The sequence below is a fragment of the Pimephales promelas genome, chromosome 7, assembly GCF_988280905.1.
Source record: "Pimephales promelas chromosome 7, fPimPro1.hap1.1, whole genome shotgun sequence".
In the NCBI taxonomy this organism is placed as follows: domain Eukaryota; kingdom Metazoa; phylum Chordata; class Actinopteri; order Cypriniformes; family Leuciscidae; genus Pimephales; species Pimephales promelas.
This window is the reverse complement of record NC_142775.1, coordinates 4,890,514-4,903,710: the sequence shown is the minus strand read 5'-3', so window position 1 is coordinate 4,903,710 and position 13,197 is coordinate 4,890,514. Positions and strand designations below refer to the sequence as shown.

The 13,197-nt window shown below is 39.3% G+C and overlaps 2 protein-coding genes across 2 annotated transcripts; both read right to left on the bottom strand.

Annotated features, from left to right (window-relative positions):
• Positions 1 to 4,965: 4,965 nt before the first annotated feature.
• On the bottom strand, positions 4,966 to 8,448 carry LOC148978250 (uncharacterized). The gene is made up of 2 exons (XM_089132975.1): positions 8,228 to 8,448; positions 4,966 to 7,058 (listed from the first exon to the last, which is right to left on the bottom strand). The coding sequence occupies exons 1-2, from the start codon at positions 8,253 to 8,255 to the stop codon at positions 5,257 to 5,259; spliced, it is 1,830 nt and encodes a 609-aa protein (XP_088989101.1). The 5' UTR covers positions 8,256 to 8,448; the 3' UTR covers positions 4,966 to 5,256.
• Positions 8,362 to 9,934, bottom strand: LOC148978249 (uncharacterized). The gene has a single exon (XM_089132976.1). It carries the CDS (start codon positions 9,766 to 9,768, stop codon positions 8,626 to 8,628), a length of 1,143 nt encoding a protein of 380 aa, XP_088989102.1. The 5' UTR covers positions 9,769 to 9,934; the 3' UTR covers positions 8,362 to 8,625.
• Positions 9,935 to 13,197: the final 3,263 nt, after the last annotated feature.

Sequence of the window (13,197 nt, the reverse complement as noted above, 5' to 3'; positions counted from 1 at the left end):
GTGTGTGTTTGTCCTGGAGTGAGTGAAGCCAGTTTATCCGCTCGATAATGTTAATCCAGTGAGGAGAGACCGCGCGTTTCAGACTCACAGCGTCGGACTCACGCAGGCTTTCTATCCCAGACGCGCTTTTGATCTCCCTGTCCTGGGCTGGCCTCGACTGAACCGGCCGGCTGAAGGATGATGAAGTGACTGCATGTGGAGTTGTTAAGGGGGCTTAACTTTATACCATCAATGAACAACACACACTGAGAACTCGCTTTGGAATTACAGACGTTTAAATGCAGCGCTCCCTAAAACACAACATGCAAGTTCTGGACAGGTCACCGCGTAATAAAAAGAAACACCAGCGTAATTTATTGTGCATATTTTATCCCTTTCATGCTTAAATTTAACATATTTTGACTCCCCAGAGCGAGTTTTTTTAGAAGGTTAATGTTTCCATGCCGACGCGTCATATTTGTCACGTGACACACCGCAGCCACAATAACACTGTATGACAGATATCGCTTTTATTTCGTTTTTCCTTTTTTATTCAAATAAAACTTCATAAACTTGCTAAGCATGTCATGATATCGGATATTCCGATTCTCAAAAATGTGTGAGTGAGTGTGTTTGGTCGTTTAAAAGCCTTTTTAAATAGGCTTGATCTTGATCTATAATGTGACATGGGCGCCGCCATGTTTATTTGCGCCGCAGTTCGTGAGTCATGTCAGTCATCAGTTTCTCCACATGTAAGAAAGTGGCCGGTGAACTGTGAGAAGAATAGAGTAAACTTTATAGTTACTTTCACTATGTTTTTCTGATATGAATAACACACATCGGCAAATTATATTGGAATAGTTTGTTATTACTGCTTCCACATCAGTGTGTATTTTACAAACTCCAAATGTAGGCTATTGTTTACTAGTGCTTGTCTGTATTTACATGTCTGAAACCTAAAATAACATTATGAGGTTGCAAACACTGCATAGCTGTGATATTTGACAGCGCGGAGCTCGTCCGTCTCTGGCTGAGCGCCAACCGTGCGAAAGCACAGTTTGAATCTGGCAGTGATGGCCACTGAACACTCAAATCCCATATGTGGGACCGTCAGCAGACTCTCAGGGGCACACAAACAAGAGTCCCATTTATGGGACCGTACCGCTCAAAAGGTTAACATTTCATTGGAAATATGAACACAAAAATGAAACTGAGGGGACACAAATCAGATCTGAGGGGGCCCTCTGGGCCTGAACAGAACACACACACACACACAAGCTTGTAAAAAATTAACATATTTACTATCTAAATTGGGGCATTTCGATTAAATGTTTTTTTTATACTGTCCAAATATTCTGTCCCCTTACACTAACACGACCCTTAAACTAAACCTATACCCATCACAGAAAACTTTCTGCAGTTTTAAATAATAAAAAAACAAAACAAACTTTTAATTGCTTTCTTATTTTTATACCAGTTTTACAAATGAGGACATCCCTAAAGGGAGGGTTTTGGAGATTTTGCAGGTTTTGGTAACTTCTGGGTACAAATTTGTCCACAAACATATGTTCACACATAGGCACACACACACACACACACACACACACAAATAGTCCCAATAGCTCCATTCTAATAGTAAAAAGTTATGAAGTGGACCTGTTGTGAATGTGTTCACACTTCAGCCTGTAGCAAAATACCTCGGTAATGATCCTCCAAAACCATGTTTTCCTTATGATACGAATATCTGCCATAAATAAATAAAAAATCACTGCACATGCAAAGTGTACCAGTTTATGATTCAACATCAGTTTATCCTTTTTTACCTTAGGACAAAAACAACTGAAAAAAAAATGTTATTGAAGAAACGGTGGGTCTGTTTTTACTGTGATCCCTCCAACCAGCAATTCTGACATACAAAATACAGCATGTAAAAGACCCTGACGGGATCCAAACCACACACACACACACACACTTTCAGGAGCCCATTTCTTTGCACAACCTGTGAGCCGTAAACAGCTTATGAAAGTCAAATGGAAATGTGGCATAATCTGACAAGTGGAGTCTGTGCTTCAAAAACACCACTAACAATCCACACACACACACACAAACACACACACTGATTTACCTTTTCAGGTGCTTCAATATAAAAAATATGAAATAAAAATACGCACACAGCACTGTACCCTCATTATGGGTTAATTAATGTGTGTTGAGTGTTTATTAGCTTCAGCTGTGTCATCGACACAGTTTATCTCCTGCTGAGACACTGAAGACCCGACAGTCTCACACACTTCCCCTGATCCTCTCAGCACCACCGCACCGGGACACTTCTATACTTCATTTATTAATGTATCATTTGTTCATTAATTATTCAGAAAAAAAAACATTCATAAAGAAATTACTAGATTTGTTTTTCCAGATTATATAATATTTTTCTTTCTTTATTTATTTTTATTTAATAATTTTCTTGAAAAAAATATATAATATAAATTATTTATACATATATATACACAGTATATACATGCAAATATTTGTGTTTATATATACCAAATATTAATTGTTGGCCAGCACTAAAAAAAATACCTTTAACGTAAAAAAAAAATATATATACAAAATATGAATAGTTAAAAATACACATTTTACATGAAAATATCAAGATGCTTACAGGCTACACATTTATTGTAGGTGTTAAGAATTATGGTCACACTATCTATGTATAAAATTCAGTGTAATGCTTGTGTTGATGTTGTATTGTAAAGCACGTTGAGCTGATATTGAGGTCAGCACAGGTTTGGTGTGTGTGTGTGTGTGTGTGTGTGTGTGTCGGTTTAAGGGTTAACAGGGAAGAGAAGGACAACAGCGTCATTATAGATGTAATTACAGAAATGAATTACAGATCTAATTGCATGTATGTATTGTTTAAAAATGAGTATACTGTAAAACAAGAATGTACACAATAATAATTAATAATTTTGTCAATTGATGAATTTAAATGTAGTTAAAGACACTTAATATAAAGTCGGACCAGAATTATGTTACTACTTTTTATTTTTGAATAAAATAAATCAATAACTATAAACGAAGAACACAAAGACAACGTTTCTAAGAATTTGACTTATTTACTAAACTAGATTATAAATCATTTTTAGTTTTCATTATCTTGGACATCCTTATTTATCACGGACTTGTTTTCCATTGTAGTAATAATAAATTTAACAGGTTAGCTGGCACATACACTGCGTTCAATGGCACACACACTTTAAAAAACATGATTTTATAAGCTGTTTTCCTCATAGGGATCAAAAAAAATGTCCCCACAAGGTATTACTAGTGTTACTATCCTTGTAATTAAACACACCAGTTACACACACAGCATATCGTCCTCTTCTTTATGGGATCTTGCTGTACACCGGTCTGGTGTCATCAGCAGTGCTGTAGTTCTGCTTATGTGACACACACAGGTAGTGTGTGAGGATCTTTCCTCATGTAACACACACTGTGCAAAGGGCAGAGTGTCTGTAGGGCAGGTCACACATCTGACAGCAAACCAGATCACACCTTCACCATATTTCATTCTTCATCTGACTTTTAAAGATGTCTTTCTAGAAATAAAACACCTTGTTCATTTTTTTTTAACCTGCGCTGGCTTTTTGTGTTCGAACCCATCAGTAACTTACAACAAAGAGCAAGACGGAGAACGACAGAGAGAAAGACAAGCAAAGCATGAGTGTGAGGATGACAGGGCGTCCCATGAGGCCGTGCGATGGGTGATGTGTGTGTGTGGTTCTCAGGGATGAGATTGTCAGTGCCCGGGGTCACACAAAGCGTGACCTCTTACTTCTGTCTCCACTGGAAAAAAGACACACACATCATCCAACTGCTGAGTACCGCAAAAAACGACAAACTTCTCTCTGTCACGTTCACACTGCCTTGAGATAGTTCTCTCCTTTGAGGAAAAAAAATGTAATTAAAAGAAATGATCTGACTTTTGTTAATATGATGCACTTATGAGGGACAATGTACATAAGCTAACAAATTGAATCACTATGAAGGGGTTTATTATCAATAATAATCTTCTGACTGTACATTAACTCATGTAATTACACAATACTTACATAAAATGGGTAACACTTTATAATAATATTCATAGTTAACACAAATTACGACTGAACAATACTTCTACAGCATTTATTAATCATAGTAGGAGAGAGCGGTAACCTAACCAACCAACTTTATGGCTTAGCCAATCAGGACGCAGGGCGGGAGTTTCATAGATGTGACGTAGTCAGGGGTGATAGTAGAAAAAAATCCTGAGCCTGAACTTTTTTCCCTGGGAGGTAAGCGGCCCCTAAGCCAAGAGATATATGCCCTGATCAACATTTGTTAAGCGGGATCCAGAAGTGTGCTCCCCTGGGAGAACATTTTGATGAATACAGGTAGTCCCTTAAATGATTCTGGTGACTTTTGTAGATATAAATGGACATCATTCAGACATGAAATGAACAAACCCAATACAAAGCCTATATTACAGTAGCATATTTGTGTAGAGCACCAGAGCTCCTGGGACCCTGGGTCTGTTTATTAATCCATCCCTGCTTTTAACTAGTCATTTACCTGCGTACTTATTGCTTGTATAGTGTACTAAGACTTTACAACATCCATAACAAGAAAGGTCAGAGCGTGGCAATTATAATTCTCCAAAGTAAACTAGGAATTCATTAGTAGCCTAACCATAGAAAATAAGGACGCATGAACAAGGAGATATTCATTTTAATGCAAAATATGCACCATTTATTTTAAATATATTTTTTAAACAGTTACAGTGCAACAAAACCCTATGTAATGTAACACTCAATTTGTTTATTTAAAACCATTTGCTATTAAAGGGTTAGTTCACCCAAAAATGAAAATTCTGTCAGTATTTACTCACCCTCATGTTGTTCCAAACCTCTATGTGTTTATTTGTTCTACTGAACACAAAAGAAGATATTTGGAAGAATGTTTCAATCAAACAGATCTCAATCCCCATTGACTACCATAATGAGATCTGTTTGATTAAAACATTCTTCCAGATATCTTCCTTTGTGTTCAGCAGAACAAATAAACACATAGAGGTTTGGAACAACATGAGGGTGAGTAAATACTGACAGAATTTTCATTTTTGGGTGAACTAACCCTTTAAGAGAATTATAATTGTCAATAATTTAAAGTGCTTCAAGAACTGAAAAACAGTGAGAAATAAAAATAATCAAATACAGTTTACTACAGAAAACTTTTTCAGCTTCTTTTCCTTTTTGAACAGGTTTTTGGGTTAGCAGAACCTTTTCTTTTCAACATGTTTGGTGACGGTGCCGATGATGCTTTGGATTGGCCATGAAAGAGAGGGAAAAAACGTGTTGGTAAAGAGGATGTGGTGGCTGATTCAGAGGAGGTTGTAGCTGGTGCAAAAAGATGTCTGTCTAGTGAAGAGGAGGCTGTGCCAAATGGAGGACATCTGGCTTGTCCAGAGGTGGTTGCTGGAGAAGATGAATGTTTGTCTGGTGTTCTGGCCTGTTGACCAGAGGAGGTGGTGACTTGTACAGAGGAGGTAGAGACTGGCACAGAGGATGTTTTGGGTGGCCATTTCTTCTTCAGGGCCTGTTGATCAGAGGAGGTGGTGACTTGTGCAGAGGAGGTAGAGACTGGCACAGAGGATGTTTTGGGTGGCCATTTCTTCTTCAGGGCCTGTTGATCAGAGGAGGTGGTGGCTTGTGCAGAGGAGGTAGAGACTGGCACAGAGGATGTTTTCGGTGACCATTTCTTCTTCAGGGCCTGTTGATCAGAGGAGGTGGTGGCTTGTGCAGAGGAGGTAGAGACTGGCACAGAGGATGTTTTCGGTGACCATTTCTTCTTCAGGGCCTGTTGATCAGAGGAGGTGGTGGCTTGTACAGAGGAGGTAGAGACTGGCACAGAGGATGTTTTGGGTGGCCATTTCTTCTTCAGGGCCTGTTGGACAGAGGAGGTGGTGGCTTGTGCAGAGGAGGTAGAGACTGGCACAGAGGATGTTTTCGGTGACCATTTCTTTTTCAGGGCCTGTTGACCAGAGGAGGTGGCTTGAGGTGGCCTTGTAATTTTTCGGGCCTGTTGAACCAGTTTGTTTGCCTCCTTTGAGGACTGCATCCTTGCTGCCTCACTCAGCCTTTTCTGCTTCAGTGCCTGTTCAGTCTCTTTCTTTTTCTGTAAATGTAATTGGTAGTTTTGGAATGATGAAAGGCAGGCTCGCCTCAGAGGCTGGTCAATGGTCATAGTTGAGGCTGTCCTGTCCCTGGCTTTAAGTGTGGACTTGATTACTGCGAGGCTCTCATAAGTTTCCACATTCATGGAGCACCTGTCAGCTTCCAGGATATCATCCATCAAATTAAATGATCCTTCCACCAAGGGGCCTGTGAAAATGGACAGAAGAGCTTTAACTAGCTTGCACAGGGTCGGATACCTCAAATCCCTTTCTGCCTTTTTCAAGGACACAACATGGCTCCACCAGTCTACATCGACTCGGCAGTTGCCTTCAGTGTAGCTCTGTAGACGAAGAAGCATATCCTCATCCAGCTGGTAGGCCCGGCATTCTTCTACCAGCAGACCAATCTCTTCTGGAGGGACAACATTTGGCAAGGCTTCTCCTAATGCTGTCAAAGCTCCAATGACTCCATCAGATTGCATTAGAGATGGAGTAAGAGCAGAGAGTGATGATAATATGATGTTATCCAGGGGAAGGTTTTTTAGCAGAAACTCTGCTGACCTCATATACCCTTCTCTGAGAGAGTCATAGATATGACCAACCCATACCTGTCCCTCCACACGGGCTTTGTTCATTGCAATGTAGCAAAACTGTCCAACAGAGAGCCTCTTGTTTGGCAGTTGCAAATCCTTTCTCCGTACATCAACCTTGAGAATCTCCTTGTGACTCAGTGGGATAGCCTTTGGTCTCATAAATTTGCCCAGGAGCTCTCTTACAAGGGCCACCATTTCCACATGCACCAAATGCACCATCGGCTTTTCATGTTGAAGCTTTTTGGCAAATCCCTGAAATGTTGGAAGGACCCCTGCAAATATAAAACACAATATAAATGGGTAATTAAAACTTACAACCAGTGTTGGGAAATATCTGAACACAAGTATGATTATGCATTTCAAATACAATATATAACTAAATAATAATACAACTGAATTTTGCTCAAGATAAATATTATTAGGGTGGTTTCATTAAAAATAATAGTCAGTCACATTTTTGATATATTCCTATATAAATTTCTAGTCCTGTAACTCATTGGCTGTCTAAATATGTTTGCCAAAGACGTCTTTAGACATCTTTTAAGTTTTTTTAACAGGGCAAGCTGGGGAATGATTGCGGGCGAAATTTGTCCAAATATACTTTGCTTGTAATAGAGAATGTACTGACAAATTTAACCTGATCGCACAAAATGAACCACTAGGTGGCAGCAGATCACTTTCATCTACAGGAGTAAGGACAATGGGTCTCATTCACCAACCATTCTTATGAAGAATTTCGTTCTTTAAACCCATTTATGCAGAATTTACGAAGATTATGGTATTCACCAATGTATTCTTGTTATTTGGCAAGAACAGAATCTACGAATACTCAAGAGCACTCTTACGCACATTTGAGAACTGACTTGTTTGTGCAAAATAAATGGATATTGCATTATCATCTTATCTGCAGGTGTGAAATATAATATAATTTTATATTACAACTATATATTTTATCATTTAGGATATTTTATTTATAAAAATATTATAATTATTTTTTTCATTAAATAAATTCCACTATATTACAAAGCATTCATGTATTTTCGAATAAATAAACACAACAAATAACACTTTTTCACTTTTTATGCTAGCTACTTTATATGACGACTCATTTACAGTTCAATACCTTTTTGAATCTGCCTCAGAGTTTCCGTAGGACCTTCTTAAGAACACGGTTAAGAACATTCACATATTGGTAAATGAGGCCCATTGTTACCTTGTTACACAGTTCTTCACAGTATTACAGTACTCCACAGTTGGTGATATTCTCATTAATTTGGTTATTGTTGCTGTAGAAACGACCTGCCTGTTTCATTTAGTATCATGTATAAATGACTTGATTCATTTGCCAGATATGTCAGTGGACTGCAACCACTTATTAACTTAAAATGTAACTTTTACTCTTACATTTATGTTGCAATGACTTTGCCTAGTCATAAAATACCTCTGAATAAGTCGATCATGACCTTCATTCTTTGAAACTCTGTAATGAGCACAGAGATTCGTGCCTTTCGATCTCGGTTAACCTGTGTTCCTGTTCGGGATGCCACTGCCTGCTCTTTCTGAAGTACTTGTATCCTGGCCTTTTCCTCAACTGAGAGCTCATGTCTCTCAAACACTTGATACAGAAGCCTTCTGTAGCACACACACACACACGCACACACACACTATGTAAATAAATGTATACACACCGTAATATCTGCATTAAAATGGACTACTTCCTGAATAACAACTAACCATTCTAAACTAATAAAATATGGTGCATAATTAGGCCTACATCCCACAAGGGCTAAAACTAAAACAAACAAGACACTAAATTTGTTGTTGTTAAAATGATTTGCATTACCTGTATTTGTGTTCTTCTTTCGGATCCAGCACATGATAGTAGTGCACCACGAGCACATCCAGGAGCTCAGTCATCCTGTTGCATACCTCGAGCATTTGAATGAATCTGTTACTGATGGGCCTTATCAAGCTCTTCGGGGGGAGGTGGAGTAAACTTTGAAACTGTGCAAAAATCTCCTTCTGTTTAGGTGATTTCTCTATGTCATAATAAATATCAGAGCAAAAATCTTCCACATCTGAGCCAAAGGGTCCCATAAGGGCCTTAGCAGTATTGGACACCATGTGAACAGTGTCTCCTGATATATCCAGGAGATTAGGGTTCTCCTTCCTTGCTAACGTTTCAAGCCCAGATTTCTTTCCCCTCATCACAGCACAATTGTCCAGAAGAATGCTAGTGACTTGTCTCCACTCCAGCCCATATGATTGCAGGACATCTTTTAGTTGCAGCATCAGTTCTGAGGCATTTGCAACATTAACCTTTTTGCTTGCAAGGTGCTGTGTTTTCACACTGCCTGCATCCTCGTCGTAAAATCGGACCAGTACATTTAGAATTCTATCCATGCTTTTGTCAGTGGCCTCATCAATATTAAGTGAAAACATGCTATTCTTAAGCTTGTCGGACAGATTTCTTTTAAATTCTGGCGAGATGCCGTGTGTAATGAGATAGCCCGCATGCTGCCTCGAAACAGACAGATGCGTTAGGGCGAGTTTATCCTCCGCTAATTTCTGACACAGAGTGACGAGTGGATGAGCGATTGTAAATGACAGATCGAACTCGGCAATGAAGGAGCACAAGCGAATTTTTAAATCAGCCACACGATCGGTCATTGAGGGTCGGATATCTGCTGTGGCTGTTGCCCCCGGCAAACGTGAGGTGTGTTGAATCGCTCGGACAGCTGCTTGATGACTAGGGTCTAACTCGTGCCGTGGCAGCACTTTTTTCCCGCTAGTTCCATATAATATTTTCCTTGCACACAAAGTGCAGAAACATGCTCCTGGTTGCCGGAGTTTTTGACACCAGCTTCCAAAGGGCTTTTCGTCTCTACCCACCTCTTCTATCCAAGACCAGCGCCATTTATTCTTTATGCCTTTATCGACAAGTTTGGTGTCTTCCCCCGGCTTCATAAAGTTGCGCTCCATGACTTCGGCTAGATTTCGCGCTGCCAGTGTGGAAAACGCACAAAAAACTGATCGCACGTGAAGTGACTACTGATTCAATTTGATTGGCCAAAACCCAAGACCAGCCCCTACCCTATTGCCGATTGGCTGAAGTAAGGTTATGTGGTTTAGTGCGCGAACCTGTTTTTTTTTTTCCCCAGACACGTCTGAACGCCGGAAATCCGGCGTGGCGCCGGAGCGCTATCAGGCATGCGTAGTGGAGAAGCGACCGTGAGACTGTTTTGATTCAGACAACAATGGATGAGTGGAGCTAGGCGGAGCGAAATTCATCTGGCTAGGGCCAGGTTAGGAGAGCGGGGCACAACATAACACTTTTTCACTTGTCAGTTTGTGTAAATCTACTTAGGGTTTAGAGTATCCCCATCACACACACATTAATTTCCTACATGTCTTGTACATTATGTGGTTTTGTTTTATTTAACACAGTCTCATCCCAAGAAGTCATATAACTGACGTCTTGGGACGTCTTTTGAGCATACGTCAACATCCACCATTTTAGGGTACCCTTAAACGTCGGTTACATGACGATACCCGGCCGTCATACAACTGACGTCGGTTAGGTGACGGGTAGCGTTGGGTATCGTTTGAATTTGAACGATTCCGATTCCTTGTTTCGATTCCGGTTCCTAATGATTCTCGATTCCGATTCTTTTAAGAGGCAGGGTCAAAAAAGTTTAGCTAACCTTGCTAACCAACGGCCTTTCTGAAGGAAATACTCCTTCTGTCACAAATAATTCTTCTGTCACAAATTTTGCATTTTGCCGAGATTTCGTTATTTTTAGAAAAGTGAAGCCACACTTTGGATCGCCGACGTAAGATACTCATGTTCGACTCGCGCGGTTATGCCAACACTTCCGGAAGACGCTTCTTCGTTGGTGTTGTTCAGCGGTTTCTTCTTCCGCTCGGCGGACTGTGAATATCGAAACTAGGAATCGAAATTTAAATTTTTGAACGATTCCGGGAAAAAACGAAAAGTTAGTCCCGGTTCCAATCGATACTCGATTCTCGATACCCAACCCTAGTGACGGAGTAGGTTTAGGGGTAGGTTTAGGTCTGGGGTAGGGTTAGGATTCGATAACGTCATCTAACCGACGTTTAAGGGTACCCTAAAAAGGCGGATGTTGACGTATGGTCAAAAGACGTCCCAAGACGTCAGTTATATGACTTCTTGGGATGAGACTGCGCTATTAATACAGTGTATACTTTTTTTCTAGATTTACCCTGAAAGAATGGAAGTGAAATGTGACAACATGCCCCATAGGTGGGGTACATTGTAACATGTGAGGGGCACATTGTAACCATATGACAGCTTAAAATGCTATCTCACCTAATCCAAAAAGTATTAGTCAAACCAAAATATTTTCTTAATAAAATACAATTATTAACTTTTTCATATAAAGTAATGGCATTTTTTAATAATTAAAAATAAACTATTTTTTTAGTTTGACAACAAACACATGGGAAAACACAACTACACAGCATAGTTCAGAACAAAATAATAATTAATAATTTCTGAACATTGACTCTCAGTCTTTATTTACATGTTTCTCTTGTTTTTTCAATAGATTTCATAAATATAATAGCATATTTCTAATAGGGGCATATTGTAACGCAACCTGCACAACTGGGGTTTAAACCCTGCTAGTGTCTTCTGCTAGTTAGCGAAACATTAAAGAACTATATCAACTATATCAACTGTAAAATAATATCAGATTTGTCTAATTTTAAATAAACACAAAAAAATAGAGATTCAAAATTAACTTAAGTAAGAAATGTACTTTTGCTTTTGAATTTTGGTGCATTTTTTTCTCTATATGTTGAAATGGCAACTATTAAATACACCAAGTTTCGTCATGCTGGCATGTGTGTAAGTATTTCAAACAAGTGTGTTACAACTAGCCCCACATTTGTGCCCCGTGCTCCCCTAAATATTAACATTTACTTTACGTCGTATTTGTTAAAGGGGTGATGAACTGAAAAATCAATTTTGACATCTAAGAGGTCATTATATTATAAGAATCTCCTGTAAGTTTCAGAACTGAAAACGTCCTTGTTTGTCCAATAAAAGCTTTAATTGACACCAGCCCCAGCAAACGACTCGTTTTTCAAAGTGGGGAACTATGACGTCACAGAGGATAAAACACCACCCCCGCAGAAGAAGATCAACACCTACTTCAACACGGCAGGCCCTGCCCACCGATTCGCGCATTACATGCATAGCTAAACAACATAGATGCCTACCTCGTGATGACAAACCAGATCGAGAGTGAAACTCATTATAATATGCAAAACTGTTTTCCACTCACAGCAGTGGGCGTTCACTTCCAAGTCTAGCTCAAAACTAGGGTATAAAATAGCCTATTACTTATTCATTTTAATGTTTTTTAATGTAAAAACCAAGCGAACGTCATAAGTTGACCTCCGACAACAATTTCATGACCCCTTTAATGCAGTGTGAACTAACATGAACAAACAATGAACAGCTGTATTTTTATTAACTAACATTAACAAAGATTAATATTGTAACAAATGTATTGATCATTGTTAGTTCATGTTCGTTAATATGAAAACTAATGTACCTTGTTGTAAAGTGTTACCATAAAAAGCTTCAATTGAAATTATAATGTGTATTTTGGTGTGTGTTTCTTTCATTGTGTCATTATTTTGCCGCAGGGCTGGTCTTCTTTTTCTCCGATTCCGCCTGACCAGAAAAACACGAGTGTCTCCTTATGATGAGGCCGGCACACACTTACCTACGAAAAACTTTACGAGAAAATATCAATCAGGAGGAAAGAATTACATTGACCTAAGCAGAGGGAGAGAGTGAAATGAAGCAGGATTTCAGCGACGGGCCGCTACATAACCTTCAGGAGAACTCTATTTTTCATTAGAGAGGTGTCAGACGCTCAGCTTTAATACGCTCATCCCGGCTGTGAGGAGAGACCTACCCCAGTCTCAGCACATAATGAACAGCCCAGTCACACTCAAATCAACACAACACATCACAGCTCAACAGATAACTGCACTTCGGAGCGTTTCCCCACACATTTATCTCATGCTGAATCTCCAATGAGCTATATTTAATGTGCCATTTTCACAAGACCCTCACTAATCTATTATAATTACTTCCAAGATAAAGCCACGATAAAGTAATGTAAATAGTAATCAATGCAGGACACTGGTTCGTTATTTAAATGTACATTTGAATCTATTTAAAGGCAGTGTGTGTAAGTTAGAGGTCACTTTTTCAAAACAATTATAAAGGCGTAGCTTGATGATGCAGTGTGGAATCATGGGAGTTGTTGTCTTCACCTCCAGCGCGGATGAGAAGCAATCCAACTCAGAAGTCATATTCATGGATGAACAAATTTCAAACACTGTTACGAAACC